At 43.8% G+C, this 17,014-nt stretch overlaps 1 protein-coding gene across 4 annotated transcripts in view; it reads left to right on the top strand.

Moving 5' to 3' along the window:
* The first annotated feature begins 5,746 nt into the window (after window positions 1-5,746).
* Window positions 5,747-17,014, top strand: part of smtnb (smoothelin b) — a 54,799-nt gene continuing 43,531 nt past the window's right edge. For 2 of the 4 annotated variants that reach the window (XM_076270573.1, XM_076270576.1), the window contains exon 1: window positions 5,747-6,598. In XM_076270573.1, coding sequence (XP_076126688.1) covers window positions 6,548-6,598 — 51 coding nt within the window. In that variant the 5' untranslated portion in view covers window positions 5,747-6,547. The remainder of the gene's footprint in view (window positions 6,599-17,014) is intronic. The other 2 variants (XM_076270577.1, XM_076270575.1) reach the window with 2 other exon arrangements.

Consider the following 17,014-nt stretch of genomic DNA (forward strand, 5'->3'; position numbering starts at 1 on the left):
AACACAGTCCAACGAAGACGCGCTCATTGGGCGCCATCTGGTGACCTGGGTGTGTGCGCACTGTATTGTGGTGTATTACAAAACGAACTTTTGTGCCCTGATTGTTTTATATTAGATATCTACTAGATGGCGATGTTGTCCATGAACTTACACGCTTCAAACCATATCATTATTTGTATATATATATATATATATATATATATATATATATATATATATATATATATAAATAGTAAGGACATTTGTGTTGGTAGATTATTTGTCTGTGGTAACAATGCTTTTTGGCAATACATCTTATACCGTTGGAAAGCCTGTTTAGTTCCCTTTCAAATGGTGCCTCATTTGTAAGGAACATGCACTTGTGGGATGAGCAGCAGAGCTGAGTATGTGGGTTGCGCCCATGAAACATTTGCCAAATCTTCTCTTCCAATAAGCCAAGGGGTTTGCTGTAATATACTGTAAATTATAAAGTTGTGGTTTATGACTACCCTTTTCACTAATAAAACATTAACATTTAACTTGAATTACTTTACTCAGGTCACAATGAACCATTCTTCCTGCTGTTTAGCTTGGCTAATTTGCCAGCTAGCTAGATGTTGAACAAGAAATGTTTGAGTTTGTCTACAGTGATGCAAAATCCAAAGTTGACAAAAGACTAAACACACCTGCCAGAAAACATGGTATAGTGAACCTGGCCACAACTCAGATATGCTTGATACGAGTATGAGGGGGTCCTAAGAAGAAGAAAAAATCTCCACAAGGGGTCCTAGAACCAAAAACTTTGAACCCCTGGACTACTGCATAATTGTAGGGGAGACCAGGGTTGTTTGGATCAGGGGAAGATGACACACACAATTTCTGGGCCATTAAAGGGTGCCGGCCTGTACACATCGATATCATCAAAACATCCAAAGGTCACTAACTGTTGAGGTGTGTGTGTGTGTGTGTGTGTGAGAGAGAGAGAGAGAGAGAGAGAGAGAGAGAGAGAGAGAGAGAGAGGGTGATTGGTTGGGACATGCATTTTCAATTAGAAAAAAGGAAAGCCTATTAGTGATCAATGTTATTTACTTTAAATTCTTATCAATATAAAGGCCAATCATGAACATTTTTTTTCCATTTAATCTTAAAAATGGATTGACATTCTGTTCAATAATGATGTTTCCAAATATGTCAGATATTGTGTTTATGGTTAAAGGTTATGTTTTTCTAGTTCTGGTTTAAATCAAATGCTTAAATGATTTATATTTGTCATTCTTTGATTATTCTCAATTCTCATGATTATTTGTAATCATAATTTTACATGTGTGCCAAGCAGGCCCATGCAGGGACAGGTGTACATGTGTGCACAACGTGAGTTTAATCATGAATTTAAAAAATAGGAATAATTTGTGAACATTAATCTGTTTTAAATCTCAATCTTTCAGTTGGTAGACCTACTGGTTACACAATTATATAATATGATACAACAGAGGTGTATCAGGTGGTAGGACAGTGACAAGTGTGCTGACCAGCCCAGTCTCCCCTGTTATATTCATATGAGTATCTCTCTCTCTCTCTCTCTTTCTCTCTCTCTTTCTCTCTCTCTCTCTCTCAACAATTCAGGCTAATTTATGTTTTCAGTAAAGGGCCATTATAAGGTTCTCTCCTCTTGATGACGAAGCAGTCTCTCAATTGCTTCAGCGAAGTCGTCCAACAACATGCCCATTGGATCCTGTCCCGTCCACTCTTCTACAGTCTATCTCACCCGCTGTTCTACCAGCAGTCACACATGTATTTAATGCTTCACTCAGTTCTGGAATAGTTCCTTATTCTTTAAAACAGGCTCTGCTAAAGAAAAGTACACTTAATCCAACTGAGGTGAAGAACTACAGACCTGTCTCCCTTCTTCCTTTCTTGTCAAAGGTTTTGGAGAAAGTGGTCTTCAAGCAAGTTTGTGACTTTCTTCATCAGAATAATCTACTAGACCCGTCTGGTTTGATGAGTGGTCATTCTACTGAAACTGCTCTTCTGTCTGTGACTGAAGCATTGAGAGTAGCTAAGTCCTCTGCTCAGTCATCAGTATTAATTCTACAATATTTATCTGCAGCCTTTGATACTGTTAACCATGACATTCTCCTATCTATACTATCTGAACTGGGAATTTCTGGAAAAGCTCTTGACTGGTTTGAATCTTACCTTAAAGGGCGTTCTTTCAACGTGTCTTGGCAGGGACAGGTATCTAAGTCTCATAACCTCACCACAGGTGTGCCTCAGGGATCAGTATTAGGACCCTTGCTTTTTCTCTATTTACACCACTTCCTTAGGTGAGACCATTCGCTCCCATGAATTTGACTATCACTGTTATGCAGATGACACTCAACTTTACCTGTTTTTCCCACCTGATGACTCTAGCGTTTCCCACCGGATTTCTGCATGCCTTAAGGATATTTCAGCCTGGATGAAAGATCGGCACCTTCAGCTTAATCTCTCAAAAGCAGAGTTTTTGGTGTTTCCAGCTAAAACAGCTATTCCCCAACAGATTAACATCCAGCTTGACTCAACTTCACTGACTCCAACTAGATCGGCACGTAACTTGGGGCGTTGTAATTGATGACCGACTTAACTTCTCTGAGCATGTAGCTTCTATTGCAAAATCATGTCGGTTTATGCTTTACAACATTAGGAAGATCAGACCTTATCTGACACAAGATTCCATACAACCTCTTGTTCAGACCATGGTCATCTCTAAACTGGACTATTGTAATTCACTATTAGCTGGCTTACCCGCTTGTGTAATAAGATCATCACAGCTGATTCAGAATGCTGGAGCACGCCTGGTCTTCAGTGTTGGGAGTAATGCGTTACAAAAGTAATGTAATTACTGTAATATATTGCTGTTTGCGGTAACGCGGTAATGTAAGGCATTACAAAAAAAAAGGGTAATATTTACTCGGTACAAACTTCAGTAACGCGCGTTACAATGCATTTTAACCCAAAATTAAGCGCTTGTTTTGTTTTGATACATATTCGCAAACACCACCGCGAGAACAACAGACGAGAAAAAATCTGCGCAAAATAGTAGAACGTATCTCCTGATACTGGTTGAAGATGACTGTGGCTGCAGCAGACTCAAAGTCGGACTCATTTGCTGGGATGGACATAAGCCTACGCTCATTATTTTTAGCTTGTCAGAGACAAGGATATGAAGAACATAATAGTTAGTGCACTTTGTGTGCGAAACCGAAAGATCTCACTATGCCTCGCAAAATAGCACAAGTCATTTAATGAAACATCTAAAGTGGTGCCACGCTAATCTTTTTTATTCTTGATAAAACACAAACTATGTTCTTCTAGTGCATGCAGCTTTGAGCTGTGAACTTGAATTAAAGAGAATAAAGGGATAGAAATGCAGAAAAAGATTGTGTAGCCTGGCAGTGCCACCACTCCCACCACGCGCATCACGCACTTTGCGTAGGGCACCAAAGGACAGAGGGGGCACCCAAATGTAACCCATTAATAGTAGCTTTACTGCAAACTGTGTTTCACTCTTCATCAATAACGTTTACAATGTCAGAATGCACTAACACCATGGTACATGGAAGTTTGATACTTTTTGGGTTCTCTCAATCTCCACCACGTAGTAGAATGGAATTGGTGGGTCTTTAATAATTCGTTTCCCAAGCATTTAGGCTACATGAAGCACATGATATGCCAAGTCGACAAAAAATCCATTCAGATAGCTAGGTGGATACCAGGCTCCTAATTCACTTTTATTTGCAAAACGAAATGTGAAGCAACATGTCATTGCATACTTTCCAAAGCAATGAAGGCTGCTTAAAACAACTTAACATGGTGCATATTGTTGTTAATATTGTGCTATCAATGTAACTCAACAAACAAGGCTTGTAAACAAGAGCTGGCAAAAGGGCATTATGAGAACCTAAAGATCAATGCTCTTAAAGTGACCGTGCACCATTTATAAGAAAACAGCATTTCTTCCGAAATTAATTTTAAAAAACACACAGTAATGGTCTGTATAATAGGCCTTTTATTTTACTTTAGGTGTTTGAGTTACCATTTAAATGTCACTCACTCAAAGCCACTCACTTAGGGCACCGAAATGGCCAGTAGGCCACCATCTTGACATGTCTTTATTAAGCTTTGATTTACAATAGGCTCTCTATTGAGCAGGCCTAGGCCTTAAAGTTACAGTATTTATATCACAATTTACCAGACTTTGACCTTTTGTCGGTTTTTAACAAAATTCTGACTATGATTGTTCCTTGTTTTGCATCATGAGCACTGCGCCTATTGCATTCTTACTGTATGTTGTTAGCCTTAAGCCTAGCTCAGTCATTATGCTATACCACATCTCCCTCCATTGGAAGGGCAATGAGCTGCATTGAGCGTAATACACTGCATTTAGAATGGCAAATCCATATTTCTAGATATTTTGGTGAAAGTAACTTAGTAGTCATGCAATAGTAGTGTAATGCCTTAGAATTCAGAGACAGTAATATTATAATGTAACAAATTACTTTGAAATGACAGTAATAAGTAATGCATAGTACATTACGATTTTGAAGTAACTTGCCCAACACTGCTGGTCTTCAATCAGCCAAAGAGGACACATGTAACTCCTCTCCTAGTTACTCTTCATTGGCTCCCTATAGTAGCCAGAATTAAATTTAAATCTCTCACTTTGGCCTATAGGACACTGACTGGATCTGCTCCTAGTTATTTTAATTCAATAATCAAGCCTTACATCCCCAACCGCCCACTGCGGTCTTCTGATGAGTGTCTGTTATGTCGACCAGTCATAAAAACTAGATCTAGTTCAAGACTCTATTCCTCAGTGGTTCCATGTTGGTGGAATGAGTTGCCCAGTGCTCTCCGTTCCTGTGGTAAATTTGGGTCATTTAAGAGGGGTCTAAAGACATTCCTATTCAACATGTACTTAGTTGTTTAAGCGCTTGTGTTATGGTTTGTATAATATTGTTTTATTTTCATTAGGCTGTTAATTAATTTGACATTATTGTTTATTATTGATATTCTCCTTAATGTAGTTTTACCATGTCATTGTTTTTATATTATTGATTGAATGTTCATTATTGTTTTATTATTGCCTTTCCCCTCATTTTCATTGCTTATTTTTATTAGGCTATTGATTGAATTGATATTGTTGTTATTACTATTCTCCTTATTATATTTGACCAACATTCTAATCTGTTCCCTGTTCAATTTTAAATATTAGCCTATGTTGTTTTGTATTTATGTGTCGCTTTGGACAAAGACGTCTGCCAAATCCATAACCATAAGGTAGCTATAAAGCATGTGTCTTAGACCTATAAATAGGCATTACCTATTCTACATGGGACAACTTTTTGAACAATCTAGCTGAGCAATCACAAAACTGGTTCTGTAGTAGCCTGTGTGTTATGATGGGATTATCATGATAATTTGCCTATTGATTATTTATTTCTAAATCCTTCAGGGAAAAAATGTCATTAGAACGTGCCAACTATAGAACAACTATAGCCCAGCCTACTCAGGAACATTGGCCAACATCATCCTCAAAAATTTTCCTACGAGCCTGAAATCGGGACTCTCACCAAAAACCGAGTTAGCCTATTCTTAAATTGACCAATCATGGAAGACATTGGCGAATTCCGTGGACTGCTGCAGGTTTGAATTTTCTTGCTGTCTACTGGCCAGACACACCGCAAGGGCGGGCCTTGGAAACGCACAGGACGAGAGCAATCACTACTGGGCTACTAGGCTACCTGGTGACATGTAGACGGCTGTGGCCAAACGAAAGAAAAACTATCAACAATATAATAAAACAAATATTAGGCGCAGTCCTGTTTTCTACTTCACTTCGGTCTGATTCAAGGGGCTACAAAAGAATAGACTGAGCAGGCAAGAAGGGACGTTTAGGTTGGTTAAAGCCATGCGCTCACCCAGACTGAACAGTGCATTTATCAAAACTAACAGTTTGACTTTGTAAACTCAAAAGGTGAAGAACATCGGTTGAATATTCGTGGGAACGTGAACTGCATCTGAAATAGCGGTTATATCAGTTGTCTATTTCATGATTGCCTACAGATGCTGACTCAATTCTTGTCTCGGGACTTGGTTGGTGTGGAAATGTAGACACAGTGAAAGTTTGATAGCATTTTTGGGACTCGAAAGGCTCACGAAAACTTCATTCATAGACCCAGAAAGAATTCCCCAGAGACCGTTGTCCACGCGCCGTTCCACTGAAAGCACAATGGATAAAAAGTGTCCATTGCCTTCTTTAGAGCAACCCGAACACGACCTTCATTTAATCTCTTGATATCCGTCTCCAGAGTCAGCAGTTCCAAACGGTAGCAAAACCTGTGGGCGAAGTTTCAAACGGACCGCCTTCTGGGACATCAAGTCTGCAACTTTGTTACTGTTCGCTCAGTAGCGAATTTCTCATCGTGTGGTGAAAGAAAGATCACCAGCTGTCTGGGAAGATATTCACCAAGCTTGACTTTACTTGAAACTTTCTGACTGGACCGTTGTCCCGGCGGTGACCGGCAGCATGACCGATATAAACTACTCAACCTTGGACGAACCGTCTCTACGAAATTTGGTGAGTTTGTTTTCGTTTTTAAGAGCTACGGGAGACGGAAAAACAACGCTATCCAAAATGTCATTGTTTTGGAAGATTATGGGGCACTTTTTCTCACTGCATACCAGGGCATATTGTTTGCGAATTTGGGGCCGTTTGAAGTTCGAGGTGTTTGTAGCACCTGCCGCAAGCAGATGAGTTCGGTTTTAACCCTATGATCGGGATGTGGTGGTCGGAGAATGTTATGTTGAGCATTTTTCTCTCTGTAGGGAGATGGCGGCGCACATATGTGCTTGAATCGCCACAGAACGAGTGGGGCTCGCGTGCGAGGGGATCTCGATGGGTTTTTTGTGTTCTACCGGAATTCCAAAATCAAACGGGGCATGACTGGGAAAACTCCTTTCAGGAAATGAGATGCTGACTGACGTCTCTCCCTGTGTAATCTGCCCCACACACACAATCTTCCATACCCTTCCGCTTTTCCATTCCTGTGTCCCCCTTTTTCCCCTCACCACGTCACATCACCCTTCACTCTCAAGCATACGGTAGCCTAGACTCATTTTTCATAGAAGGAGTCAAAAGTTGGGGTTCCTCATGAAATAATTTAGCTGAGTGTGGGCTAGTTGATTGTGGGACATCCAGATTCCCTTGACAATTTTAAAGATTTGTTTCTCCAAGGCTGAAGGCCCAGTTAAGTGCACATTCAACGGGGACACACCTACACAAACACAGCAGGTTAAATCACATCCACATCACAGAGGACAGGAGGGTCTCAGCAGCCTGCCAACATGTCTCCGTGCATCTCCTGGAAGCAGGTGGGAAAGTAATCCTCTTTGCTCCCTGAATTAGTCCAGTATCCCCCACACACACACACACACACACACACACACACACACACACACACACACACACACAGCAGCTGTAAAAGATTGCCGTTATCCCTAGACTTGATCTTTTAATGTAGTAAACAGACTCTTGGAAGATGTGTACACAGGCTGAACAGGTGGTTTACCTCATCCAGCTGCCGGTCGTCTACTGACACGTTCCTCTTCACTGGTCTGCTGTGCACATTTACAAATCATTAGGGGTTGAGCATGTTCTCTGTGGACAAATATTTTAGCTTTCTCCCTTGCCCTGTCCTAGAAGACAAGCACATGTTCTGCTGATGCACATCTGTCATTTATACTTCTGGGTCTGTATCACTACAAGAACCAGAAGACAGCCAATACCTCCAGTGCATTCCAAATGTACGGTCCCTTTACATGTCCCTTCTGGTCAGCTAATGCATGCTAAATAATGTGAAATATTAGATCCTCTTATTTGGTGCTTGTTCCAATGCCCAGTAACTGTGTGAACAGCCGTGGCCTACTGGTTAGTGCTTCGGACTTGTAACCGGAGGGTTGCCGGTTCGTGCCCGACCAGTAGGCACGGCTGAAGTGCCCTTGAGCAAGGCACCTAACCCCTCACTGCTCCCCGAGCGCCGCTGTTGTTGCAGGCAGCTCACTGCGCCGGGATTAGTTTGTGCTTCACCTCACTGTGTGCTGAGTGTGTTTCACTAATTCACGGATTGGGATAAATGCAGAGACCAAATTTCCCGCACGGCATCAAAAGAGTTTATATACTTATAACAGTTCTAGCTATTACATATCTCTACTGAGCTGTAGCCCATTTTCTCCAGATCGGTTGCCATGACAAGCTGCTGTTCACCAGATCCAGAGTAGCCTGTAGAACCCCAGCCTTGTGTCCAGTGTAAAATTAGCCAGCCCACCAGTGCAAGTGACTCCTACCTCTACTCAGTACACTTCTACAATTATCATCTTAAAATCTCAAAATGTGTTTGTGTGACTCCCACAGCAGGGCTGCACTAGATAGACCCCACTCCACTACTTCACAAATATATGCCCAGATAGATAGGCTATATATGAAATAAGACAGCCCCATTTTTTTTGTTGGTTTGCTGTGTCAGTTGTGTGAGACCCAAAGCACTATCTGTTAGTTAAAGCTGCTGACTGCCTGGAGCTTAGAGGGATGTATAGATGTGTTTGTGTGTGTGTGTGTGTGTGCCAGTATACACACCTAACCCCATTTCCCAGCCTCTCAGACAGATAGATGTGTGACAGACCTGTCCGACAGGGTTGACTCATCAGGGCTCCACATGCTCTTGCAGACATGTAGAAGAGTGGTGATAAGACAGTCGGGTGCTGAGTCATCACACATGTGCATGCTCACAAGTTCACTAAAACAGACAAAAGGCTTGGAATGGCAGGAAGGAAATGGGTCAGAAATGTGTAAGCTGTTGGAAATGCACAAGCTCACGGTCACAGAGAGGCAAGTAGAGGACTTGTCAATTGAAGCTGAATCACCTCTCATTCACACACACATCCAAACACCCACGCACCCACTGCATACCCTCAAACTCTAGCCTGCATCTCTATTTTTCCCTTTTCTGGAAAGGGCCTTTTGGAATGTTCCACTATCCTCGCGGATCACATTCCTAGCAAGCAATCTCACATCCCATCACACACACACACACACACACACACACACACACACACACACACACATACATACACACACACACACACTCAGAGTGAGACTCTCACTCATGCCCTGTAAGGTTCATACTCAGAACTTAATTTGTGTGTGTGTGTGTATGTGTGTGTGCTCTGAATGGTGGAGGAATGTGATGTGGGAATGAGATGAAGGCGTGGGTGAAAGCCGAGCTGCATTGACATGCTTTTTGAGGTGCTGAGGATTCCTTGCTCTCTTTCAGGTCACTTCCTTCCACCGGTCATTCAAATCAAACTAGAAAAAACCCTGATTCTTTTTGTCCTCAGAGCCTGTAGCTTGTAGCCAGTCTGTCTCTCTGTCTCTCTCTGTCTCTCTCTGTCTCTGTCTCTGTCTCTGTCTCTGTCTGCCTGCCTGCCTGTGTGTGTTGGCTGGACTAATGAAATATGGCTGAGGTCCATGTATGGGAAAAGCATTGGGTGAGAAAACTATGCACAGGTCACTGGCCTTTGCTGTCCTGTGTGTGTCTGACTGGGTCAGCTGTGTGTGTGTGTGTGTGTGTGTGTGTGTGTGAGAGAGAGTGCCCGCACACACACTTGCCTGGGTCAGTCTCAGGTCTCCATAGGAGTAAATCCATCCTCATGCCTCTCCAGCAAGTCAGACCCTATTGGTTTTTAGCTGTTGAGGTAATCCTCACTGAGCAATTGCCAGTGAGCGGTTATCTTGGCTTACAAATGAGCTGGTAATCTATTTAGCCCATCACTTTCTGTGCTGCACCATTAACCATACAGCCAGTTCTTCAACTCTTTCATATCATTTAGACTGTGTTTTAATTCCTATCCTGTCTTTGAATCACTCACATTTCACGGGCCTGCCTATCGTAAGGGGAATTTTTAGTGCCCACCTCCTGAGGAATTTGTCTCTTGTTGTTTTTTGTAGTTGTTTGTGGTTCCTTTGTGAAATGTTCAGTAAAATGCTTATGGATATTCAAATAGGTAAGAAAAAAAAATCACAGCTGTACATAATCTTGAATGAAGGCTGCTGTTGACATTAGCACATCTTACTTGTCTTGGCTTGACAGTAGTATGGTCAGACCTGACACTCCCAGACAAGCCTAGAACTACAACCCCCTACGGGCTTGAATAGGCAAATAGAGCCCATCAAGTACTTACTTCCATAGGTGTGCTGTACTGTGTATGGACCGTGTAGGTGATCTGTTCATGAGGACCCTGACCCCTAATATTCAATTCTGGTTTTCACATTCTTCACTCTGCCATTTGATCTATACTCCTCCTCTGCATCTCACTGTCTCAAGACAGCTCTGCCCGTAGCTAACATAGTAGACGATAAGGAAGGTGTGTGTGTGTGTGTGTGTGCGTGCGTGCGTGCGTGCGTGCGTGCGTGCGTGCGTGCGTGCGTGCGTGCGTGCGAGTGAGAGAGAGATTGGGGGGGTAGATAAAGGTGGGTGGGGGAGGTATGTTTACGAGTGTTGTTTTAGTTCTAAAGACCTTAGTGTGTGTTGGTGAGATGTGTGAGTGAGCTCTGTACACGTGGACCTGACCCACATTTCCAGCCCGCTGCAGGATCAGTGTCAGGGTGGAGATTTACAACACGACAACAACACCTCCACGGTTCTGCCCCCATCACACAAACACATAGGACCTTATATGCACACTCCCACTCCCTCACAGAAGGTGCTTTTTCAAGCAAACAGATACACTTCCACAAACTCTTTCTTTCACTCTCTCTCTCCACACACACACACACACACACACACACACACACACACACACACACACATAATGAGCTAATAGCTCAGGGCATATGACTGCTCTAATCCCCCTGAATGCCTCCTCTCAGACCACTGAGGTGTGTGTGTGTGTGTGTGTGTGTGTGTGGGGAAAGAGGGACTGACTGTGAGGGAGTGATATCTGTGTGTATGTGTGTATGTTTGTGACCTACACAAACCTGGGTAGTTGGGCTGTTCACAGCTCTTATTGTTTGGGAGACACAGATGTTTGAAAGGCTTGATATGTGCGCACACACAGAAACCTGCAGATAACCTCAGAGATGTATGTGGGAACGTTATGCAGGTAGCACCTGCTTGTCAAGTCTTAATGACTCAATGACACACACACACACACACACACACACACACACACACACACACAGAAAGAGAGAGAGGGGTCGGCTCATCCCTGTGTGCCTTTCCTAAGGGAGCTAGTATGAACCTGTCATCAGACTTCGAATGAAATGAGATCCCAGGGAAGGAGATTACACACGTGCAAGCTTACACACATGCTCACAGCCTCCCGCTCACACGCGCACACACCCACCAGTGGACTAAAGAGAGGACCCTACACACACACACACACACACACACACACACACACACACACACACACGCATACCGATCTGTGTCTCACATAGTGAGTTGTCTGTTTTTCCTCAGAGACCAGCCCACTTTATTAGGGAGGCCTATCTTGCAGTCATTATATACCACAGTTTGTGGTTGAGGTTCTGATAGCCCAAAGAGATTCACATGTAAAAATAGCCATTTCTCATGTGAAGACCTGTGTGATTTTGTTTGTTTGTGTGTGTTTGGGTTGTATTGTGTGTGTGTGTGTGTGTGTGTGTGTGTGCATGGGTAAAAGAGAGAGAGGTACAGACAAAATGGCAACAAAAGTCTCACTAAGCTCCAAGCAATAAGTTTACTTTGGAGGAGCCCCCCTTCACTGTTCTGGCAGCTCTTGGTGGTTGGTCTCTCTCTTTCCCCTCTCCGTCTCGTGGCCTTTCTCTGTCTCAGGCTTTCAAATGTCACAGATTCTCTGGGGAGAGTGAAATGTGAAAAGTTTCCTGCAGCTTTGGAATTCCTGTTGTCTAAGTTTATTTTCAGCTGTTTGTGTTGAGTGTGTGTGTGTGTTTTTGTGTGTTATGATGGGCTCGTGGTTATATTTTGCAGGATCAGATTTAAAAATGTATAGTCTCTTGGGCCCTTTGCACACTAACTGGACACACACACACACACAAACACACACACACACATACACACACACACACACACACACAGCAGTGAAAGTGATCATTTTCACAAAAAAGGTTTGCTGCATTTCAGCTTTTTGTCTACTCCACAATTGCATTTTCTGGGCCTAAAACTTTCAGTAGAAATTCAGTGCAATTCCTGAGAAGACAACCGTTACTATCATAGGTGCCATTTTGGAATAGATACGTAACACACAGTCCCAATTTTATCCAATCACGTCTCACTGATTTCCACCCTTCAAAGCCCTCACCATGTCGTTGAGTTGCAATGCGTACGTGCTAATTAGTTTTGCACAACTTTTCACCCAAACCACGTTTTGCTGTTCTTGGCCATCTCATGCTGCCATTGCTATGATAATAATCTTGTTTAATTGTAGCTGCATAAGTTATGCTAGAAATTTCATTTTAAAAAGACGTATCTAGCAGCTGTGTTTTTACCAGTCTTTGCTATGTGGATGAGGAGTTCACAAAATCCATTTGTCGCATAACCAGCCACAGAGGAGCAGCACTGTCCCTTTGGGTATTCCTCAAAAGCGAGTTATAGCCTGTCAGCACACCTGAAACTCCCGGGAGTTATGGGATGGCTCCCTAGGGCTAAAGGGGGCAACTGACCTTTTGTACTTAAGGCAGTATGTGTGTGTGTGTGTGTGTCTGTGTGTGTTTGTATCTGTGTGTGTGTGTGTGTGTGTGTCTGTGTGTGTGTGTGTGTCTGTGTGTGTTTGTATCTGTGTGTGTGTGTGTGTGTGTGTGTCTGTGTGCACAGACGCCAGTGGTCAGTCGAGATGTACAGGTTTTGAGGCCCCTTTTGGTGGGTGTTTGGGAGTAAGTGCAGTGAGCTAGATGGAGTCAATTAGAGAGACTGTAAGCAGTATGACTTAGTCTTGTCTTCAATTATTTGTTTGTCAGATCCCAGTATTGCTTAATAAAGACATTTTTTCATCTTCCCCTTTATTTAGCCCTGACCTTCAGAACATAACGTTACTCCAGAGCTTTGGACACACACACACACACACACACACACACGTAAAGGAAGCATGTACATGCTACTGTGCTCTGTGATAACAGAGTGATGAAGAGCTGACGTGGTCCCAGTTGTTTTTGGCCCTGAAGCAAGAGAACAGTGACGAGCCACAGCAGCCCTGTCGAAGCCCCCGCGACACCAAGCCCCAGTCTTGAAGAGGGAGTATTTAATCTGCAAGAACAGGCTCAAGTTGCCGTCCGCCTCCACACACCCAAGACTCGTGGACATCTCTTATAGCGCTAGCACCTGTCCAGAGAGTGGAGAACGTTAGTTGTGTGACTTGAGAGAGAAAGAGAGAGAGAGAATAAATAAATATATCCCTTTGGTGCAGGCATTTCCTGTGCTCCCACAGAGGAAGCTGCTGTTTGGCTTTCAGGCCTCTGGCTGCTCCCCCAGAGACTGGATTGGTAGAACAGGGCAGGGCCTGGTGATAGAGAAGTGGACAGAGAGAGGAGAGAAGGCATCTCTGTAAGACTGAGACTCTTTGTCTGTTGGATTGTTTGTTTGTATGTATGTATGCGAGATAATGTGTGTGTGTCCGTGTCGGTTGTGGCCCCACACCCCTAGCCCGTCTGTCTCCAGTGATGAGACCACAGTAGAGATCGTCATGGCAATGAATGGTGTGTGCTGTTGTCGAGGTGCCTGAAAGACAATAGTGCTTCTGCCACCACTGAGAAGTGGAACGGTGTCTGTCCCACTTGTGCATGCATTCGTCTTTGTGTCTGTGTGTGTGTGTGTGTGTGTGTGTGTGTGTGTGTGAGGGAGTGTGAGATGGATGTTAGTAGGTCATCCTGGTCACGCTCCTGTCCAAAAGTGTGCCATGTCCTTGCATTCATCAGTGTTTTTGTGCAGGTCATCGCACACATCTGAGCTTGGCACCAAACAGTTTGAATACATACACACACACACACACACACACACACACACACAAACACACACACTCACACACACACTCAATCTTTGTGTCTTTACAATTTTAATTTCTATCCTCTCCGACACACACGCACACACACACACACAAGAGAGGGAATGAAAGGAAAGGGAGTGACGGATGGAGAGGAAAGGTGTAGAATGGAAGGACAGAATGTGTGCTGTTCAGGCATTGTAGGAGGAGACATTTGTGATGACAGAGTGGAGAGATCCGGATTGTTCCCACAAGTCCAGCGGCGGGAGAGTGTGTTTGTTTCTCCCTCTTTCTCTCTGACCCTCATGCGTGTGGACACTTATTCCTCCCCTCCCCGAACTCATTCCCTTTTTCCGACCCGCAGAGTTGGCCACATGCCAGCAGCTCTCACAGAATGACCAGTATCTGTCACTCCTCTATCCACTCTCTTACACACTCTCTCCCACCCTCGTTCTCTTCCCCTCTCCCTCTCTCTCTCTCACACACTCACACACACACACACACACACACACACACACACACACACACACACACACACATCCCTTATAAGGTAAAATCTATGCTGAGCTGATAGAGACTGACTCACTCAAGCAAATAGCTGCTTAGCCATTATCCACACTGTGAACACAAACATGAACTCACTCTGATAGGCATCTTCTTGTTCTCTTGTACTCTCTCACACCTAAACACCAACATAATGTCATGTTCTCATAAGCACAATTCCATTCCGTTCACTTTTTTCCATCAGTTGATTACTGTTTTTATATAACCTCTTTCTCGCACATGCACACACACACACACACACACACACACACACACACACACACACACACACACACACACACACACACTCACTCTATCTTTCTCTCAGACGGTTAGAAGGTGAGCAGATTGCTCTAGGACTGATGGCATTCTCAGACAAGGACAAGGGCCAGAGAGGTCATCAGGGGTCAGAGGAGGGGGAGGAGAGAGTGAAACACACACACACACACACCCAGTGTGTGTCTGCAAGAGTGCTAAAGGTGTTCTGAACTGATGTTTGCTTTTGTATGACTTCTGTTTACCTCAGTTGCCTTTGAGTAATGTGTTTTGCTATGGGCTTGCCATTTAAGCACACTGGATTTATCAGCCAATTAGATTATGGTGAAATGAAAAAAAACAGCAGAGGGCGAGGCAGTTTGGAGAGCTGCAGAGATGTGAAGAGTGTGCTGAAGAAGAGTAGGATTAAGGAGATGGGGACGGACAGCGAGTGATAAAAGCGAGGGAAAAACCGAGAGAAGAAGAGAAACCGACAGAGCCAAGGAAGTCCCTGGCCAAGAGGAAAGTGGTGTGTGGGGAAGAGGGAGTGAAAGAGACGGGTTGTGGCCCAGAGGAGGTGCTGGGTGCTCATTGGTGGTTATTGGGCTGTAATCAGGGGTTTGGAGTGGTGTCTAATCTTCAACGCTACATGGAGGCCCTGTGACTCATTTAAGGAAGTGACTCAGAGCTTTTTAGTGAACCTCCTTCTAATCTCTAACAGTTACAGTAGCATACTGCAGCACACATGTGACGCAATGCGTTCTGTCATGTCTTGCCTTGAAGTTAGATTGGTTTGCAGAGCTGTCCGTCATCACCTTACTCTGCTATTACAGTGTCTATGTCTGGATCATCTTGTGGGCCTGTCAGATATGTGGGCCTGTCTGCTTTGTTGACGGGAATTGGACAGTGTCTTAGGAAATGCCCTGTCACCGCCCTCTGTAAGAATGCACAGCCATAATTCTGAGTAGGAGTGAGCACAGATGAGATGATGTGTTAGTCAATTGTCGTGTGTGTGTGTGTGTGTGTTTGACTTGAGCTGGTTGTAATGCTCATTCTCCTCTTCTCCTTTCGTATACATCTTCCCTAGCTCCTCTGGGTTTTTATCTCTCTGGGCTTTATCTCGGCCTCTGTCCAGCTGGTCCATCTCCGGCCTTTAACTGTAATTGTGGTTACTTTGCTGTGTGTGTGTGTGTGTTAGCAATCAAAACTGTGACCAGGGCAGGATGTTTATCTGGGGCCATTCGCCGCCTGGACAGAAATAATTCTGTTTATAGGCCTCGGCCCTCCACCACTCTGGGTGTGCTAACTTTAGAGAGAAAGTGGACGTTATTAACATTACTGCATTGTGTTATAACCATCACACCATCTGGGCTCTCTTCTGCTGATTCTCCATCCTTCTCTCTTACCATCTATTACAGCATGGCTCTCCTATGATCTGACCCCTTGGGTCTGTGTATTCCATTGACACACTCTGTCGTCTCACAGGCTCCTGCTCTCGTCTCTGTTTCCAGCACTATGCAGATGTTTCTCTCATTATCATATGCTGCCATCTCTGGCTGTCTGCCCTAGAAGAGTGGGGCTTAAGAGTGTGCTCCTTAACCCTTAAAGGTGTAGGTTTTTGAACATTCTAAGTTCCGCAACAATTGAAGGTTCTAAAATTCTATGTTGAATTCAATGAACCCAGATATTCTTTAGAACGTTCATTTCTCAACATTCCCATCACACCGGTGTGACGGTACTCCTTTAAGGGTTAATGCCCTCATTTATGGTGAGCCAGAGTTCCCAGCGTATCAGGCTGGGAACTCCGTTGTAAGCTTTGTGTTTGTGTGAGTATGAGGGAGAGAGGGGTCAGAGAAGATGATTGTCCCCATCGTAACGTCACCACTATGTCTTGGTGTCACGGGTACGCTGGCGACTACGCCGCTCCATCCGGCATTTTTTGTATTTGTTATTTTTTAAATGTATTTGTCTTGTCTTGATGTCATGGGTACGCTGGTGACTACGCCGCTCCATCCGGCATCTTGTGTCTTGTTGTTATGTGTCTTGTTTGTGGAGCGCTTTGGATTGCACTATGTGCATGTTAAATGCGCTTTAAAAATAAATCTGACTTGACTTGACTTGACCAGACATGGCCTAGATACCTTTCTGTCATCATCTTCTGTCT

The sequence above is a fragment of the Alosa pseudoharengus genome, unplaced genomic scaffold (genome assembly GCF_046254945.1).
Source record: "Alosa pseudoharengus isolate Yale_2024_CS ecotype anadromous, Long Island Sound unplaced genomic scaffold, YU_APseudo_1.1 YU_APseudo_1.1_scf_6, whole genome shotgun sequence".
NCBI classification, from domain to species: Eukaryota; Metazoa; Chordata; class Actinopteri; order Clupeiformes; family Clupeidae; genus Alosa; species Alosa pseudoharengus.